The 20,352-nt window shown below is 35.2% G+C and overlaps 2 protein-coding genes across 3 annotated transcripts; one reads left to right on the top strand and one right to left on the bottom strand.

The window, feature by feature from the left end:
- The first annotated feature begins 6,877 nt into the window (after nucleotides 1-6,877).
- On the top strand, nucleotides 6,878-12,995 carry LOC147511744 (uncharacterized). Of its 2 annotated transcripts, none has more exons than XM_086603406.1 (3): nucleotides 6,878-7,121; nucleotides 12,286-12,347; nucleotides 12,440-12,995. In XM_086603406.1, exons 1-3 carry the CDS (start codon nucleotides 6,984-6,986, stop codon nucleotides 12,774-12,776), a joined length of 537 nt encoding a protein of 178 aa, XP_086459532.1. In that variant the 5' UTR covers nucleotides 6,878-6,983; the 3' UTR covers nucleotides 12,777-12,995. The 2 variants fall into 2 exon arrangements, with proteins under 2 accessions (XP_086459532.1, XP_086459531.1); XM_086603405.1 differs by lacking the exon at nucleotides 6,878-7,121 and adding an exon at nucleotides 10,536-10,928.
- A 3,065-nt stretch (nucleotides 12,996-16,060) lies between these two features.
- On the bottom strand, nucleotides 16,061-20,109 carry LOC147511743 (Calcium-binding EF-hand family protein). The gene is made up of 6 exons (XM_086603404.1): nucleotides 19,862-20,109; nucleotides 19,635-19,759; nucleotides 19,449-19,545; nucleotides 18,722-18,831; nucleotides 17,212-17,286; nucleotides 16,061-16,316 (listed from the first exon to the last, which is right to left on the bottom strand). Exons 1-6 carry the CDS (start codon nucleotides 19,929-19,931, stop codon nucleotides 16,266-16,268), a joined length of 528 nt encoding a protein of 175 aa, XP_086459530.1. The 5' UTR covers nucleotides 19,932-20,109; the 3' UTR covers nucleotides 16,061-16,265.
- Nucleotides 20,110-20,352: the final 243 nt, after the last annotated feature.

The following is a 20,352-nucleotide window of genomic DNA, read 5'->3' as shown; positions in this document are numbered from 1 at the left end:
CACGTAAAAGATCGCCCCAGATTCATTTGGGTATTCGAGACTCTATTAAGAACCGAGCTTCCACAATAAGGGCACCTCATTTATAGATCGATTTTCACCGTAGAAGGAAAAAAAAATTAAAAAATTAAAAAATATGCAAATGTAAAATCACTTGAATATGTAATAACTATGGAACCCTAAACCAATAACATTAAAAAACAAATGAACAAACAAAAGTTAAACAGAATATGCTAGTTCAAAACTTTAACAGAGTTCAAAACTCTAACAGAGTTCACCGAATATGCTAGTTCAACGAACTCTGACAGAGTTCGCCGAACTCTGACAGAATTCAAAACTCTGAAAGAGTTCAAAACTCTGACAGAATTCAAAACTCTGACAGAATTCACCGAACTCTGACAGAGTTCAAAACTCTGACAGAATTCACCGAACTCTGACAGAGTTCAAAACTCTGACAGAATTCAAAACTCTGACAGAATTTAAAACTCTGACAGAGTTCACCGAACTCTGACAGAATTTAGAACTCTGACAGAATTCACCGAACTCTGTCAGAATTTAAAACTCTGACAGAGTTCAAAACTCTGACAGAATTCACCGAACTCTGACAGAGTTCAAAACTCTGACAGAATTCGAAACTCTGACAGAATTCAAAACTCTGACAGAATTCATCGAACTCTGACAGAATTTAGAACTCTGACAGAATTTAAAACTCTGACAGAGTTCAAAACATCTTGCCGAATTCATCGAACTCGACAGAAGTTCAAAACTCGACATAATTCAAAACTCGGCGAGAATTCACGAACTCCTCGACAGAATTTAGAACTCGACGAGTTCAAAACTCGACGAATCTGGCATGAAGAATACGACAGAAGTTCAAAACTCGATAGAGTTCATCGAACTCTATCGAGTTCAAAACTCGACGACGTATCTGGCATGAAGAATACGACGAGTTCACCGAACTCGAAAAGAGTTCAAAACTTCGGGCGAGTTCACCGAACTTCGACGAGTTCAAAACAAGATACTAATATGCTAATGGCGACCACCATTTTTCTTTTTTCTCGTTTTACAAAACGGTATGAAAACTAAATTTGAGATTTAAACTAACGAGCCTAGAAAATATTCCAAGGCACTCAAAGTTGTATATTCTTCATACATGAATATATATGAGCTAGCCATACTGATTATACCACATTACCATCACACACACGATACATTACCACCTACATAACAAACCCGTATTGGGTCAATTCATAACGCTATGAAGGAATGTCTCGCTACTTAGAAGTAGAGACTATACAGGTTAATGTTTAAAAAAAAATTAAAACAAAGACAAACGAAAATAGGAACCGAATGCACAACACAACATAACGAGTTTTGCGGTGGTGAGTGAAGTGAGTGAGAATAAAGTGTGTTAATGGAAGCATACCTTAATTGGAACTCGAGGCAGAGTGAAGTTCGAGAGCTCGTGGTCGCATTAATGGCTAAGGAATTGGGTTTTAATAATAGTCGATCCCTTTTTTTTTGGTAGATCGTTTTTTTTTTTCTTTTGAGAAGTTGAGAAGGATTGCCGAGAGAGAGAGAACTTGATTTCTCAGAGAAGAAGAAGTTCTCAGAGAAGAAGAAAAAAAACCGAAATTTTGTTATTTTCGTTTTTTTTATTTTGAAATACAACCAAATTTTGAAATATCGGTTTTATGAGTAAATTAGATCTTGGATCTAGAGGTCGGATCCCACGGCTCAAGAGGAGAGTGAGATAAGGGTGGCACTCTAAGAGTGGCACCCTAGACAAACCGTATATATATATATATATATATTTGAACGGTCCAAAAATCTAGTTTTATGTTAATAATGTGTGTGGGATTCAAAAATATTGTAGGTTGCAATTTTTTTAAAAGATATGTTATGGTTCTTTCCTTTAATGAGGGTTCCAACTTCCAAGCCCTCTCGACTTTTTGCTTTTTGTATGTAATCTCATACCAACTACACGTTCAACATTTGGTACAACTTAGATGACACGGGCACTTAGGGCAATATGATTGCAAAAACCAATTTGAAAAATTCACTTTCCAACTTGGTTTTATTTGCTAGTGCCCTCTGAAGCATTATAGCAAATGATTAAATAGAGAAGGTGAAGAGGAGTATTGATATTTAAATGTCTTGCTCAAAGTTCAAGTGCTAATTTTTATGTTGGTTCACTTATTTTCTTTTAAATAAATTCAAATTAATTATTGTGTTATTAATTAGAGAAAATGAGAATCGTAATCCGTACCTATTCAAAAACTACTAGAAGAGTAGCTATCAAAGAAAGCGTGGAAATATAACACTACTCATAGAAAGACTAAATTACTTGAGTAAGTTTGATCCAAATTCCAAAGACAATAAATTACTTGAGCAATATTTGATTCGGTTTAATTGGGAAATGGAAATGAAAAAGGAATTAATCCAAAAAATTGCGAGCTTAAACATAGTGAAACCGCCTCAACTAATTCGAATCAGTCCTCGGCTGCACGAGCTAGAAATCCTAGAACTCCACAAACTTAACAATAGAATTAGGGAGTTGTATTCCCATTTTCCAATGGCAAATGATAAGAAGAGATCGATCTCTCCCCATTTGGAGCGCATTTGGGCAACATCTGTTAGATTGGTATATATGTTGGTTCGTATCCCGAGTTGACCACGTCGCAAGTGACTTAAAAAAAGAGGCAAATACAAAATTAATATATTTTCATCTTATTCATTTGGATTATATTCATGGGATTGATTATAAGGTTGTCGGATTTATGAGAGTTGTGGAGTAAGGGGTTTTGAATTTTCAGTATGGTAATTAGTGATTGTAATTTGTAAAGGCTTTTGGATTTATGGGTTTACCTCTGAGTTTTGAGAGCATATTTAGGAGAGCTACCAAAAAAACACCAAAATTTTGAACCAAAAAAACACCAAGCAACTTTAGGAGCAACATCAAAATTTCACCAAGCAATTACGAGGTTTTGCCAAAGCTCAAGGCTTATATAATTTCACGCCGGTTTTGCCAAAACCGCTAATTAAAGCCCAACCGACAAAGCCCATTTCCACTGCGGTGTTCAGAACACCGCGTGCTACTTCTATATAAACAGCTCCAAAGCCGCGCGGTTCAATCACTTTCACCTCTTCTCACAATTATAAAACCCTCTCCTTAGTTTAAAAAAAAACAAAAACCTACCTAATAAACTCTTGAAATTTTATATGGATCCTTTTGAACTTTTCGACGGTGATGATTGGCAATACACACATGACATTGGTGATGGGGGAGAAGCACCCGAGGAAGTACAATACGGTGGGGGAGAAGACAGTGGGGGAGAAAAATCCGAGGATGTCGCTCCGACTGATATACATCCGTATGTACTGGAGTATCAGATGAACGACTTCGATTGACAATTTGCACCTGGAGAAGCACTTGATATGGAAGTTGTGTCTTCTACACGTAATACAAAACACGTGTCGAGTGCAGTGACTAATACTCAGGTAATTAATTAGTTTTGATTAAATATTTTGAATATTAATTAGTTGAGTTGGACCAATTAATTATTTATCTTATACGCATTATTTTTTTTCGTAATATCAGCATGTTATTGACTACCGAGTTAGATCGGCTTTACATGGTGTTAGAGAGTGGTGGAAGGTTATTAAAAGTTTAGATGAGTTTGTACATATTAGAGATAGTATTTTGTATACACCTTTGGGTCTTTTGGTTGATGTAGATTATGAGAATGCTGATTGGGCAGTGGTCATAGCTTTAGTAGCAAGATGGTGGAGTAGAACTCATACATTTCATTTCCCTTGTGCGGAGTTAGGGTTCACACCACTAGACTTCACTATGATTTCTGGGTTGAGTATCGATATATGCCAACCGATACCTTTTCATATAAATTATGAGAATATGGATAGTATGCTTATAAGTTTTTCTCGTTTTGGTGCGAATGCTTATGATTATTCTGGTATTAAGCTATCTCATATTAAGACTGCATATATGGACCCCCTCTTAGATCCTGATACACGAGCGGAGTTAGCTTTGACTATTCTACCTGGTAGTGAGGGTGCTGATGTATATGTTAGGGTTTTTTTTATGTTTTTTATTGGGCATGTTCTGTTTCCCAATGGTCATTCTATAGTACGACTGAGATATTATGCTTATGTATCTGATTTGCATGCTATGAGAAATTATAACCTGGGTAGCTCAGTATATGCCACATTGATAGCGGCGTTAGATAAAGCTTCACAGACATTCGGAAGTAGAAGTCCCTCGACAGGATTCACGGGACTTTTTAGAGATTTGGTTTTATGAGTACTTTCGAACTCTTTGTCCTAACATAGACATGATTGCTAATACTTCGCTTTAGATTTGGTAGTTGGTCGAGGGGCCTCCCACGGACTTGATTTCGAGCGTGGGGCGATTAGAAATAATGTCCGTGATGGCTCGCGGCTCGATTGATATTAGATCATTGTCATCTATTGAGTGGAGACCTTGGCGTTTGTCTACTGCCTTTGACGATCCAGTTGTGCAGCATGCTTGTGTATTTGTCACGCCACGAGTTATTTTTGCCGACGCGGATGTATGGTTTTAATCGCGTGGCGGCGGATGTTGGTGGCAAATGACTGGACGTTATGGAGTTCCATGTCCTCCCATGCCAGATGTTAGTGATGCGAAGTCGTGGGATAGAACTCAAGTTCATGAAGTTCATGCCAGTAGTGGTCCTTGGCCAGATGCATCTTTTTTTATTGTTGAGCAGACTGCTGATCAGTATTATAGATGGTGGAACCGTGTCTCCCTGGGTCCGTTGTTGCCCCTGTTGGTCGGGCTAGCAACTTCGAGTTTGTGGGACTGGAAGTGATGAGACGTGAGCTACGTATTCCTCATCCGCCATAGTCTATTTACAAACCACAACCTCTGAATGCATATCATCCAGCTCCTGTGTCTGCCAGTAATCCTCAGATGTTTGTCGTGTGTGGACCTGATGGGGATGTTACTTACATTTCCATTCCTGAGGTGCCTCGTGCTCGTTGTCATGAGTTAGAGCCGCAGATTGATCAGTATACCACGGTGAGTTTAGTTATTTTATTTTTCTTATTAATTATATATATAATATGTACTCACAATGTATTTTCTTGGATTTTCAGGCTAAGATTCGGAAAAGATATGAGAACCATATTTGTATGTTTGATGGGATGAGGACTGTCGTGTATCATTATAGCCAAGAAAGGGAGGAGGCATATTCTCAGACATATCAGCAATCCCAACGTGCATATGACGAGACTCAAAAAGCGTACGAGGATATCCAGAAGGTGTACACGCAACAACATCAGGGATATGAGGAACTTCAGGCTGAGGTAGTTAACCTTTGTGCAGACAGAGAATATTTTGATTCTCAGGTTAGGAACTTAGAGGAGCAGCTTAGGAATATCCAAATAGAGAGAGGAGAGGGATCGAGTGGTAAGGGGCGTAAGAAGAGAGCTAAATAAATTTGATGTAATATGATAGGTTTTGGATCATTTTGGATATTATATGATTATATCATAATCATAGATTTTGGATTGCATAATCATAATCATTGATTTTGGACTGTATAATCATAATCATAATCATAATCATAGGTTTTTAATTTCTTTAATTTTTTTGATTTTGAATCACAATTCTTAATTTCTTCAATTGCACAATTATTAATTTCTTAACTTCTATGCAAAACTCATAATTTTTCAAGTTCTATGTACCACAGTTCTAATTTTCATAAAAAACGCATGCGATTTTGCCAACACCGCGCCCAAAAAAGCCCAAGCCCATGCAGTTTTGCCAAAACCGCACCATAGAAGCCCATTTAGCAGCCCAAGCCCACGCGGTGTTGGAAAAACCACGCGAGTGATTTGATACAGCATCAAACCTGAAACCAAATATTGGCCGATTTGGTGTTTGGTTTGGTGTTTTCATCAACATGTAGCTCTCCTGAAGTTGAAAAAATACCAAATTGTTGGAAATTTGGTGTTTGGTGCTAGGTTGATATCACTCCTAAAGATGCTATGAGTTTCATAGCTTAAATACTTATATTTGGTTGAATGTGAAGAGTTTGAATTAAGTATTCTATTTTTGGAAATGTAACATGAAGAAGATGACCAACAAGGAAAAAAAAGAGAATATCACCCCATCAAGAACATGCGTTGAAGAAGATGATAATTATTTTTTTTCCAACAGCTACGTGTCAAGAGTTTGATGTGAGATCTGTCTTCCAATGGACCATTATGCCCTCGCACGCATGAAATCAGGAGAGATGTTTACGAAGTATTGTAGAATTTTGCTAAATAGATACACAGAAAATTAATTATCATGCTTAAATAATAGATTTTGCAAGTCCCGACTTGAGCCAATTACTAAATTAATAATTTTGTTAAATTTGCAAAATAATATATTTTACAAGTTTCTCTATAAAGTTCTATATGTCCAACTTATCAGGTCGATCTAGCTTTACGCCCGTTGTGATAGTATATGACCCTTAACAGTTAACACCATAAATATTACACATAATTTATCTAAAAAATTATAAATATTGTAAGTTTTAAAAATCGAAAAATGACTTGAAAAAAATAAATAAATATAATTTGTATCGATTAATTAAAACATAATTAATTTAGGGTATTAAGTATAATATATTTATAAATAATCTTGTCAAGTTTAGTTGTACAGTATAAAATCAGGAACTCACATATATGATATTTCTAGAAGTTTCTAGTCCGAGGAAAAAGAAAAAAAAAAGAGATAAGCATGACGTAATTATTACAATCAAAAACCCTAAAAGCCGCATAAAGGTCCAAAACCCTAGTTATTAGTGTTCGTTTGTTTTTCCCTTTTCATATTATGGAATCTCAGAATCTTCTCTTGTGCTGCTAATACTTCTTCTTTCCAATTTTGCCCCTTCATTTTGTTTTTTCAGATACTAGAAAGTAGAAACCTTTTGTTTGCAATGGAGAGTGAGAGCGACTTCTTCATTACTACTTGTACTACCAATGTTGTTGTTGTTTTCAACAAGATGGTTTATTCTACCATGGAAACTCTTCTTCTTGACACTGTTAGGAACCCTCTTGTTTCTCTTCTTATGATGGTATACCTCTCAATCTCTCTCTCTGTTTTTTCTTGTTTAATTTTATGATTCATTGATTAAATTGTCAGATTGTGTTCATATGTGATTGTTATGTAAGTGTTGAATCTGTAATGCAGTTACTTTAACTCTTTAACAAAATTTTAGATTATATAATTTTTTACTATGTTGATGAGATCTTGTTTTCAGTGAAAGAATGAGACTAGAATTTGGCTAACGTTGTTTTGCTAAATTAATTTATATTATTAACATGTGTGCATTTTCATTTTCAGGAAAATTCTCTACGCCGTGGAATTTCGGAGGACCTTCAAGTGTCTACTCTCACTGTAGTGCTATACTATGAGGAGAGGAACACAAAATATAGGAGACCCAAGAATCCAAAGTTCACCATCTGTTGCCAACAAGGGAAGGTAAAATTGCCATTACTAAAAGAACCTCCGAGTTTTCTAAAGCAGCTCATGGACTACAATGGGAGACCTAGATCAAGAAAATTCAGAGAAAACATACGGTCATACAATACGATGTTTGCTATGACATCTATGGGTGGGAAAATAGACAAAGATATAAACAAAAAAGGTTGTGGACCCTATGTTTTCAAATTGACTGGGTAAAAGCATCATAAGATAGGTTCTTTACTGCCAATGTCGCCGAAGCCAAGATTTGCTCGCTTATATATACATGACATAAAAAACGAAGTTCAAAACCAAGTGGATTTTTTGAAAAGAAAAGAAAAGGAAGATCCGAAAAACATAGATAAAGAAATTGTTGACGGATTGATAAAAATGTTCAATGTTGAGAATAATCTAATAAAATCTTTTAGAACAACAAGAGATAGATTCCGAGTCCGATTTGATCCACGGCGCTTTGAGAATCATCGGAACACTAAAACAAGGATGCAAGGCAAGATTACAACATACCGAGGCAAAAAAGTTGCTAGATTAATTGTTGGAGGCGGACATGAAAATAATAACGGTAGAGACGTAATTGTCGATAAAAGATCAGAAGGCTTAAAAATGATGAATGAGTTACAACCAAGCTTTATGGCTATGCAGTATCCTATTCTTTTTCCATTTGGAGAAGACGGTTTCCATTTGCAGATTTAAAAAAATAATGTACGTGGAGGTAAGCTGACAAAACGTAATACATTAAGCATTAGAGAATTCTATGCTTACAGGCTTCAACATAGAAAAAATGAAGGACAGACATTGATGAGAGGTGGACGTCTTATGAGCCAGTTAGTTGTTGATCACGAGAAACAAGCGTGGTGGAACTCCGCCTACGTTGGATACGTGATAACCATAAAAAGATCATATCAGAATTGTACCAAGGTCTCCAAGATGCAGTTGTTGTCGGAGACACAACACCAACTTCAATTGGAAAAAGATTAGTTCTACCTTCTAGAGTAGACTGTAAGATAAAAAAATAAAATAAAATAAACGTGGATAACTAGAAAAAAATTACCTTGAATTTACAATTCTTCAATGCTTCCTTTCCAAATTTTGAGTATATTTATCATATTCAAAGTCGTAGCATTGTTTGATGAAATTATCAATAATGATCAACCAAACCGTAAATAGCAAGATCGCCGTGAGTGCCAATGGCGAAAGTGTTTTGAATTGTTGAATAGTAAATAAATATCGCTATGTGGAACTCACGATATTTATTTAATATCGTGTACGTGTTTCTAATTAGTTGGAATTTGGATTACACGTACATGGAATTCGCATACTAATTATTATCATTGTTGAATATTAAAGAAATATCGCTATGTGGAACTCATGATATTTCTTGGCATATTACTTTAGCAAATATAATTAACAAATGTATTGGTAAATGTCACATCCGGAATATTGCATCAGCACGATAGTAGATATTATGCCAACATGTATATAAACTTATTCACAATTTAACGTACTAATTATGTTTAATTTTTTGTGTAGCAAAATGGATGATCATAAAATATTTCCTATTTCAAGGAAAGCAATATTGAATCAGATACTAATGCATAACGAAATCTATACACCACCAGTTTACAAAACGGAAATTATAGGCGATAGATTTGGATCTAATGTGACTATAGACGTTCCTATTTTACAAGGAATATTTAAAGAATATTGTGACGACTATGATAATTTGTCAACATTGCAAACATGTTATGGAACTCTAGAAGAAACACAAAATATAGCTGAAAATCAAGCTGCACAGGCTGCTCTCACATCACTTCGTGAATTGTACCAATTCGACGTCAGAGATTTCAACTTCAAAGAACTTAGCCATATACGACAACAACTTAAAGAAGCAAGGAGCGAAATCAATCATCTGCGTCATATTCATGAAGAGGCTACAAACGAAATCATACAACTTCAAGAAGCCAATGAACAGTTTCATGAAATAAATCAAGAACTGCATGTTGATATTATGCACGTTGGGCAAGAAAATAGAGAATTACGAACATCATTTGCTAATGTTGACATAATGAGTGATGAAGTTGTTAAGATAATCAACATTAGTGATGATGATGATCAGTAGAATAAATTTTAATGGAACTATTACTTATTTTAGGAGTAATTATTAGGTTATAGATTGTGCCAAGTTTTAAGCTTATCACGCATAAAATATATGCTTAAATTTATTACATGTTTGTGATTTATTACGCAATAATTTCTCAATTAGTTAAATTACATGATAATACACTTACTCCTATTACACAATGTTGGAAATGAAATTTCTCAATTAGTTAAATTACATGATAATACCCTTACTCCTATTACACAATGCTGAAAATGAAAATTTCATAAAAGAACCCGGGCATATGCCCGGGTATAATACCTAGTCTATATCTTAATATTAAACCTCCTACAAGAGTATTTTTCGAGCTCTGTTAAAATTCCACGTCATCTCCTATTAAAACGGAAATTTCTCTTCTATCTATATATATATCTTAATATTAAAGCTCCCACAAGGGGTATTTTTCGAGCTCTATTAAAATTTCACGTCATCTCCTATTCAAACATAAATTTCTCTCCTATTTGAAAAACATAAATCTTTTTTTACAACGGGAATTCCTTTCTTATTATAACGGGAATTACTTTTCTATTAAAACAAATCCTAACACTTCTAATTAAAGCGGGAATCATTCTCCTATTAAAACAGAATTTCTCTTCCAATTGAAGAAATAGGTTTTTAAAACTTAATTAAAAACAATTTGTTAGAAAATTAAAACGGTTTAGCGACTAAAACGGTAGTCCAAATTTTCTTAAAAAAATCTAAATATTTCAAAAACGCCCGTCGGCATACAAGCTAGTAAATAAGTATAATTTGTATCGATTAATTAAAACATAATTAATTTAGGGTATTAAGTATAATATATTTTGCTTATCAAGTTTAGTTCTACAGTATAAAATCAGGAACTCACGTATACGATATTTCTAGAAGTTTCTAGTCCGAGGAAAAAGAAAAAAAAAGAGATAAGCATGACGTAATTATTACAATCAAAAACCCTAAAAGCCGCATAAAGGTCCAAAACCCTAGTTATTAGTGTTCGTTTGTTTTTCCCTCTTCATATTATGGAATCTCAGAATCTTCTCTTGTGCTGCTAATACTTCTTCTTTCCAATTTTGCCCCTTCATTTTGTTTTTCTGTATACTAGAAAGTAGAAACCTTTTCTTTGCAATGGAGAGTGAGAGCAGCTTCTTCATTACTACTTGTACTACCAATGTTGTTGTTGTTTTCAACAAGATGGTTTATTCTACCATGGAAACCCTTCTTCTTGACACTGTTAGGAACCCTCTTGTTTCTCTTCTTATGATGGTATACCTCTCAATCTCTCTCTCTGTTTTTTCTTGTTTAATTTTATGATTCATTGATTAAATTGTCAGATTGTGTTCATATGTGATTGTTATGTAAGTGTTGAATCTGTAATGCAGTTACTTTAACTCTTAAACAAAATTTTAGATTATATAATTTTTTACTATGTTGATGAGATCTTGTTTTCAGTGAAAGAATGAGACTAGAATTTGGCTAACGTTGTGATGCTCGTATCAATTTTTTTGGTTTTGTGGATTGTTCCAACTGTATTAGGATTTTATATAATGCATGTAAGTAACGATGTTGTGCAAAGTTGATGAAGTTTAGTGATTTGAAAGCCAACAGTTAGTAACTTTTTCTTGTCTAGTTTGTTGATGGAGTTGACTGATCTAAAGCCATGGCCACCTCTTTTCTTTTCCTGGTTTGCTTTAACTGTTGAAAAGGTTAACTAATCTGGAAAGCAAAGAGAGTTACCAAAGTTGCCGTTTTGCAATATTTCTCTACTTGGCTCATATTGCTTTCCTTATTTCCTTGCAAATGAAGCATGGGGCGGGATCATTTACGTGCCACTGTTACTTGATTTGTATCGTGCTAGATTTTTTTTGAAGTTCTATATAATTGGATAAATTTTTTTACCAAAAGTTGGAACCGTAAGGTAGTGATGAAGAAGTGACAAATCTTGTCGGAAGTATCTGGTGTAAATGGGTTGAAATGCTATCTAGAGTTATCTAGGATTCTCGTTACTTACTTAAGTGCTCAGGACAAGGGATGGGGAGGACAGTGAGTATTAGGGCACATGTACTGTTGTTTGTTAAAGGTTATTCTGTTTTGAGCCTTTTCTTGTTTTAATTTTGGAAACCATGTCATAAATCCTGCTATCATTTGGAAATTTATTTTAGATCTTGTTCTCATGCTTACCTCTGGAAATGGCTAATGGTTTTGAGCATTTTTGTTTGTAATTTTGAGGATATTGGTTTAGATCTTCCATTCATTTGAAAATCATGTTTTAGATTTTTCAGTCATCATTAACTGATCCAACAAGAAGGTTCTTTTTTCTCTGTTTATCTTTGTCAAGGTATTTATGCTTAGTTAGTAGATATTTGAATTGATTTTAAGTAAAAGTTTGTATATGGGCTTATAGCCGACCGTTTGCCCCTAATACTTAATTTCTCCTGATTTGCACTTGATTTCCTTCAGTGTAACGTATTCAGCAACATTTATTTATATGCCCTGTTTGCATGGTTATATGATTTAAATGCCTTATTGCTGTGTATTTGATGTAATTGAATCTACAGTATTAAGCCAGATCTTGTCCTCTCCAATAGACATTCTTTATAATGTAATCTATGTTTGATTCCAGATCGGATCAATGCCGAATAATGTTGCAGCTGTATTACCAAAAGTACCTGACACAGATGAAAGGTCAGACGAATATTCTTCTTCCCTGTTTGAGTACTTCATCATTACATGGATAGAACATGTGATACTGACAAGTTGTTTTAAATTCTTTATAGGATTTCCTTAGTTGAGGCTAGCAAAGTGAAACAGCCTAACCCTGAATGCAAGGATGCCAGTGAAACCGAGGACGACGACGATGATGATGATGACGATGCAGAAGATCAAGATGATGATGGTGGTGATGAAGATTTTTCAGGCGATGAGGAAAATGAAGATGATGAAGAGGCCGACCCTGATGATGTGGAAGCCAATGGTGATGGAGGAAGCGATGATGACGACGACGATGATGATGATGACGACGATGAGGATGGGGAAGACGACGATGATGATGAAGATGAGGACGATGATGATGAAGATGAGACTCCTCAGCCACCATCGAAGAAGAGAAAGTGAGTGATTAGGAGGCTTTTTATGTTTTTGTTAGATTTGGTAGGATATTTGTGGGTTAGGGGGAATTGTCTTTGTGGTCATAGGATATTTGTGGTTAGGGGGAAGGGTTCAGGTTGTCTTTGTGGTCAGTAGAGAAGATATGACATTCTCTTGAAGAACTTTTTTTTTGTTCTTGTTCTGTTACATCTCCATTATCTTATATACTGCGCAATATTTCTGAAATTTAGCAGCGTCTGTCCTCTCACTCTTTCTTTCCTTCACCCAGTAAGTCAGAATCTTATGAGGGTGTTTAGGAGTTAGGACATGTTGATGTCGGTTGTATAAGATGCTTCATCAATCTTGTTTTGGTGGAGCGTTCATAGTTGAATAACTGCATGAACAATGTGAAATAGAACTGATGGTTTCATGAAATGAACTGATCATGTGGACCATCAGTTCAAACCCCAACTAGGTTCTTAAGAAACAAGCTGAATGGTCCTCATATATGCCGGACTTAACAACTACAGATATAGTATTCTAAAAGGACGAACTATAATAGAGGTAGGCAGTTATCCTCCTTCCCAATCCTGTTCTTTGACTTCTTTCTTGCATGGTTATCTATTGACAAGTGTTGACGTGTTGTATTATTCCTTGAGAAATTGTGTACCAGAAATCCAGTTGCTTAACCATGCTTTGTTTGTTTCTTCCTCACGAATTTTTGACTTCATGTCTGTTGAAGAATGACCAGGAACTCAATAAGTTGCTTGTGCTGAAGGCACCCCAGAGAGGAAGAAAAGCTTGAAAAACTGAAATCTAACGCAATACATCATTAGTTATTTAATCTTAAAAATATATTTATCTTGATTTGTGTATGATTAATGCATACACCAAACACCAGTGAATAAGTGAATTAACATTGCTAAGGTTGTGCCAGACCCAGAGTTGGCAGTTTGGCACTCAGTTTCTTTTATCTGCTGTCAAAGTTGTTTAAAATTTAAATAAATTACCTCTTGAGCTCTGAACTCTGATGTACGACTTAGATACTTGTCTAGTTTGTGTCCTTGTCAAATGTTTTAGTTCATACTTCACAGTTGGTGAACTATTTGAACTGTTTACTGCTAGACTGCTACTCAATAGTTGCTGGAAATTGTTCAGTACAAAGATATTCATTCAGCAGCTCGTTTTTACTTCCATAGTTGTCTTTTTCAACAATCTTAAACTTGCCTATTTTGTCTGATTTAACTCAGAATCCTCATCAGCACAACCAGTCTGTAACTGTTGCACAGGATGAATTTTTGGTAATCCGTCAGAGGAGCAAATTGATCCTTGAAACTCATGGGCTGGGTGAACCAATAGTTTCCCTCCATGTTTCATCTTTTGCATCGAGTATACACATTAGTCCATTTTTTTTTTTTTGGGTAATCAACATATATTATTTATATATTAAGAAGCAGAATTTACATTAAGTCTATCCTCTTCCAAGGAGTTCATCAGCCATATAGGTGGTAGCTGGACCCATTCACAAGGAAGTTGGATGTTATAAGATGCTAGGATATGTGCAACTTTGTTTCCAGTACGTCCCACACAGTTTGTAGTGACGTGATCAAAACAACCAAAAAATGTTAGTGCAGTGATGTCCATGATAGGTTCGTATTCTTCTGCTCCAATTTTTTTTTTTTTTGCTGCCTGAAGTCTTCTCTCCACCTTTATATTGTTTGAAGTGAACTGCCTACACCAGCTGATTCCTTTGAGTAAGGCTCGGCATACTGCCTCTCCATAGCATTTGTCCCATCCCTTTTCTCTTCCTGCATCAATATATATTCCATTAGTCTCTTAAGACATAGCTATAAGTTGATTTGGCTCCCTGTTTTTTAAAACTTGCATCAGTATTGAGTTTCGTGTAATTCCCCAAAGGGGGTTTCCACTTCTGGAATTGTTCTGACATCTGTAGGGCACAAGAAATGCTCACATTAGAATGATTAGTAGCAAAGTAATTTTGAACAAAACTATGCTGTTTATACAAATTTGGTGGATGTTTAGTGGAAGATTGAACATCTTTCTAGCCAGCAGATGTTCCAGTACAGTATCAGGCAGAATTTTGTCCAAGTTTCATTGTCAATGGGCCACCCTGCAGGTGGTGCAAACCACACATCTATCCACTCCTTTACCTGTAGATTATCAAAATTTTATATATGGACCAGCCAAGGAGTGGCATACCATAGGGCTCTTGTAAAGCTGCATTTCAGAAGGATATGATGAATAGATTCTATATGTAAGCCACTATGTTGCTCAACTGGATCTGAAATTAATTTAGAACTCCTCAATCCAATAAAAGGACCAAAATGTTCACCATGGATTTCTGAGTGAGGGAATGAACGATTGATATTACTAAGGATATGGCCTCATGGGATTGTATCAAATAAATAGGGATATGGTCAAAATTATTTGGTTCATTCTTTTAGCGTTTACAGATGCATTGCTCTATGTAATAGTGTATGATGTACGATTACTACACGAACAACGAAGTTCAATACATTTGGCGCATCATAAATTAGGTAATTGAAATTATTTTTTTCGCAATGAGCTGAAAATATCAAGATTATCCAGCAAAAAAAGATGAAATATAAGAGTCAGGAATAGATATTATACAAACTTGATCCTAATCCTAGTAAAACGTCTAATATTATTCAGCTTCATCTCAAAAGTGAAATGAACATGCTCTTTCCATCTCAACAGGAAACAATGGAGTCCGTTGGAGTAAGTGTTAAGCGCGTATCCGATGCATACTCGAATGAAATCTATTGGACTATTGGTTGACCCCCGTTGAGAGAACAACTACCCTTTGTAGATGATCCGAGGGTCGATTGTTTCTACAGTGTTAAATCCAGGGCAATCCAATATTATGCTTTGTTGTGTACATGATTCACAGTTGTTTACAGTCAGCACCCTGTAGTTAGTTTTGCCTTGAATCATTCGTCCAGTTGGGTATTGTAAAATATTGAAATTGGTATTTTTGGAAACGACTGTTTGGAAATCATCTCATGCTGTCTGGGCATTGCGCAATCACAAGAAAGTTTTAACAGTACAATTACAAATTTTCATATCTTAATTTAAAAGAGTTGTGCACTAGTAATTGGGTCAAGACTCAAGAATAGGGGAGTTGTTTCCACTTTCAAATGACTATATCTGTGTTACATTTCCATAACTTGATTCCCACCTAAATGGTTAACTCTTACATTTCCTTGTAAGCACCTATATAAACACAGATTGTACCAAGATGTTGTAGAAAAATGAGGACACCCATAAGAAATTAGGAAGATGACATTAGCTTTGACACAAAGGTGAATCCTTTATACAAAAAACTTGGACATTTGATTTCTTCTATGTTCTATTTCATACAGATTTGCATCTGTTATTGTTCAAGGAGCAAGAGAAAAAAAGTATGAAAAAGTGTGGTACAAGGATTATCTGTGACCTTTATCTGGAACTGAAGAGAACTACAATCACAATGAACTAGTCAACATGAATGTCAACCTCCATCTTCAGGCCGGAATTGCCAATAATCTGAAACAAGTGAACCTAAGACATTTTAGCAGTAATAAAAATAACAAAAACAAATGATAAAAGTAAAATGACTTCCACAATTTACAGTTTAGAAACATTAAAGTTGATCGTGAATTCTAAGACTCTACAAAACAGTGGCTGACACAGTCATTTAGATATGTTATTGTAGACAAGAAACTCTTATTCTCAGAAAGGTAAAAATGTTTAGGGAGGGTGTTTGGACCGGTTTCCCTGCAAATTAGGTAAAACTTTGCTGGTTATGAAGGATCTAAAGCTAAGCTGATTCAAGGTCCGTATTAGCAATGATGTAATAGTAACTTCTTTATTTTGTTTACTAGATATAAACAGAATCATTGGGAAACTAGAAGGAGAGATGTGTAGGATACACTACAACTATATCCGAGATGTATCCGTATCACATATCTAGGATCTAGACGGCATAGTTAGGAATCTTAGGATAGACAAAACCTTTTGCTGGTAAATATTTAAAACAGTCCAATTCTTTCCTCCTCCTGCTCTCTTGCCTGCTTTATGATGAGAAAATCTTTTTGTTGTTCAAAGATTTGTGTCGCGTGGTGTGGTGTTAATATTTGAAGGTATGAGGGTGTCATAACTCATAAGTCAACAATTATACTGATTTAGGGAATCAAGATAAGGGAGTGATGTTTCATACAAAAGCATTTTACATCAAGAAGGAATATCAATACTCGCTGTAGTGAACAACTAGTTACAATGAACGAAAAAGAAAAGCAGTAAGCAAAAGAATGGTGCTTCTGGGCAGCATAGACAAGGGAAAAAGATCACCTAATCCACCATCTTGTTAAGAGTAATTTTGTGATCACCAATATCAACAAGCTCATGCTTTATAAAACAGAACAATACCAGAATGATATACCTTAATGAAGTCATTCAGCAATAGAGAGGATTCAGTAGTGTAACCAGCCTCCTCCAAGACATCACTTAGGACTTGCTACAAAATATAAAAGAAATAAGGGAAGTATATACAAGAAAAAAAGTAATAACAGAAGTAACAACCATCATATTTTTGTATCAGCAAAAAGATGGGAGAATTTGTTTTTTAAAACAATGTAATTTAAGTGTAAATCTAGTAACTGATAACAATTTAAAGATAACTTTTATAAACAACACTCAAGCTTTACATAACAATGCGCTCTCTCTATTGAGAATTCACAGCTACTTGCAGGCACAACCATCCCTAGGAAGTGAGTTACCGCTGACAAGACTATTAGTTTGCTAGGACCAGCAGTTTGCGAGCAAATGGGTGAAGAAGTTTACTGCTCCAAACTCAATGGAACGTCAGATGTTTTGTTCAGTTTGAATCTCCTGGTATAGCTGTTCCTACTACAAAATTCTCTTTTTCAAAGGTTCAAAATGCCTTCCATTTTCCGCACTTTTGAAACAGCCAAACTTCTCAATGCCTTGCATTGTTTAATAGACATCTTGCTGGTGGGACCACCTATCAAACAACTAAAACATGGGATTATCTTGCTTGGGTTTGGAGTGCAAGAGTACTTCTCTCATTTGCTGTGCAAACAAGCACGGCCGTGAAGTTTAATTCATACACAACATAACACCTCTCGTGAAGCTGCCATGTGCAATTCCTTAAAATAGGCAGTTATTGAAGTATATCCCATGTGTCTTGACTCTATTTTTCCCCCAATAGGCAGAAAGATTACAAAACATTTTTCCCCCAAGGGGCGAACTAAAAATTAAGTCCTAAAGGGAGAGTGGGTGTCTGCCCACCCTCAATTTTTGAGCATCAAATATTCATATGCATATATAGGTCTTACATGATTTGGCAGCAACAACAGAAGTTTGAACCCCCTTAGTTTTAAAGGTTGTCACTCCATAGTTCTAAACTATTTAAAAACAAGTCGTAGATAAAAGTCTGGTAGCATGTAACCAACCAAAAGCTGCATTAGAATTTTGACATTTTTTACAATTCAGACCGGTGTTCATGCAGTAATTTACTTTGGCAGTTCATAGGTATACAAATCCCACAATTCTGTTGCAATATTGGACTTAGAAACGAAATTTTGATCTATGCTCAAGCAACCTTGGCCCCCTCCTGGATCAAAATCCTGGGTTTACCCGTCTCCTCCCATAACTTCCATGACTCTAATTGACATAACTCGTATGGTTGTTTGTAAGACATGACTCTGTATCATCAAATTTTTAAAGACTGAAGTGTTAACTCTAAGTCTCTAACCTAAATTGCAAAAATCATAGTTCTCATGTCATGTTATATGGATCCCTCCCCCCACACACACACACACACACACAAAAGAAAAGATAATAATGATAAATAAATCACTCATCATGAATCTTTAAAGAACTTTAAACTAAACAAATGAGCAATCAACTTGGGAGAGTTAAAACGGTACCTCTCTTTGATTCTCAGACATGTAAGATCCTGTCAAATCCCGTAATACTGATAGAATTTCCTTGAAGCTCACCTTGCCATTACCGTCTATGTCATATACTTTGAAGATGACTGAAACACATTGAGAAAAGTCATGGTTAGTACAAAACCTAACAAACCTGATTAGTGTAAAAACATTTACAAACAAAAGGGGATCTAACCATTGATTACTAATAAACTGTACACTGAAAAAAGAAAAAATAGGACTAATAAATTAATCATAGACTGCAAGGGAAGTATATAATAGCAAGACCACTACAACACATGCAAAGTAGTATATAGAGATGGTGACTATAAAAAATATACACAACCCTTTCTTTTCCCATAGTGTCAGCTCTATGTCCTCAGTCACCAACACTAGTACACTTCATCTAAACAAAAGCAGTAACCTACCATGCATTCGGTATGTATGCCCTAAGTGGTCATGTAAATATGTAACTATAATTCAACAGGACTACTTGTCAAATTAGTTTTGTGAATAGCAAATTAAAAAAATTGCAAATTCACATTATAACTTAATAAATTTTTGTTCCAGTCATTTCAAAAGCAAGACTAATCTAACTTATAGTTTCATGCACCCAAGACTACAATGGTTATATAATGTAATTTGGACTGCTATCAAATACCACATATGGTTTTACTTGAAAACGGATAAACAACAATAATACTTGTATGTTGAGAATACCAACATTCTATCTTCTGCTGAATGCTTGCTTTCGTGCTAAAAGCCGATAAAAACGCCACAAATTCCTTGAAATTCAAACAATCTACCATCTTAAGCAGTCTCTGCATACACCAAAAAACAAAACAATCAATTTAGTTAAAAAAAAAAAAAAAAAAAAAAAAAAAAAAAAACTCCAGAAAAGAAATAGTACCTGAGAAAGCGGGTTCATGGCAAACTCAGGAACAGATAAGAACTCATCAGAAGAAATAAAGCCTTTGGCGCTTCGATCAAGTTGACAAAATCTTTTATACAAAGACACTATTTCTTGCTGTGTAACTGATATTCGATCAACAACAGAAAAAAAAAAGACACAAAGCCAATCAAAAGAACATATTTTTACCGAAAAAATTAAAGTATAGAGAAGTAAGTATTACATACATAGATTGTTACAGTGTTCTTGGACTTCTTCGATATCGTATTGAGTCAGCATAGATGATGTATTACCCATTGTTTATTATCATGAATTGGAGAGAGAGAGAGTAAGAGGTTGAAAATGGCTCAAGGAAAAAGAGGAAGGTTTGAGAGTCGATAAGAAGAAGAAGAAGTGGCTTTGTCATCACCGAGACATTTTAAAGTGAACCGAAAAACGGTTTTGTTTGTTACACACGAGGACAACGAGATTTCCTAGTTTTTAACTTTTTATTTATCACTACTGTTGCTATACAACTAATACAAGTACGTGTGAGAGTAGTAGGGCTGTCAATGGTTTCGATAGCATTATAGCCGACCCGAACCAAACCGATAAAACAAAACGTTTGGGTTTTGGTAATTTGGTTTGCTTGAAATTCAGGTTTGCCCTCCATCGAAACCATAAAATAGCATTTTAGTACTATTTAATTATTTATGATTAATTTTGTATATATTTATTA

This window comes from Coptis chinensis, chromosome 3 (assembly GCF_015680905.1).
Source record: "Coptis chinensis isolate HL-2020 chromosome 3, ASM1568090v1, whole genome shotgun sequence".
Lineage (NCBI taxonomy): Eukaryota > Viridiplantae > Streptophyta > Magnoliopsida > Ranunculales > Ranunculaceae > Coptis > Coptis chinensis.
Note: the sequence above shows the minus strand (reverse complement) of the source record. Positions and strands in the feature narration are given on the sequence as shown.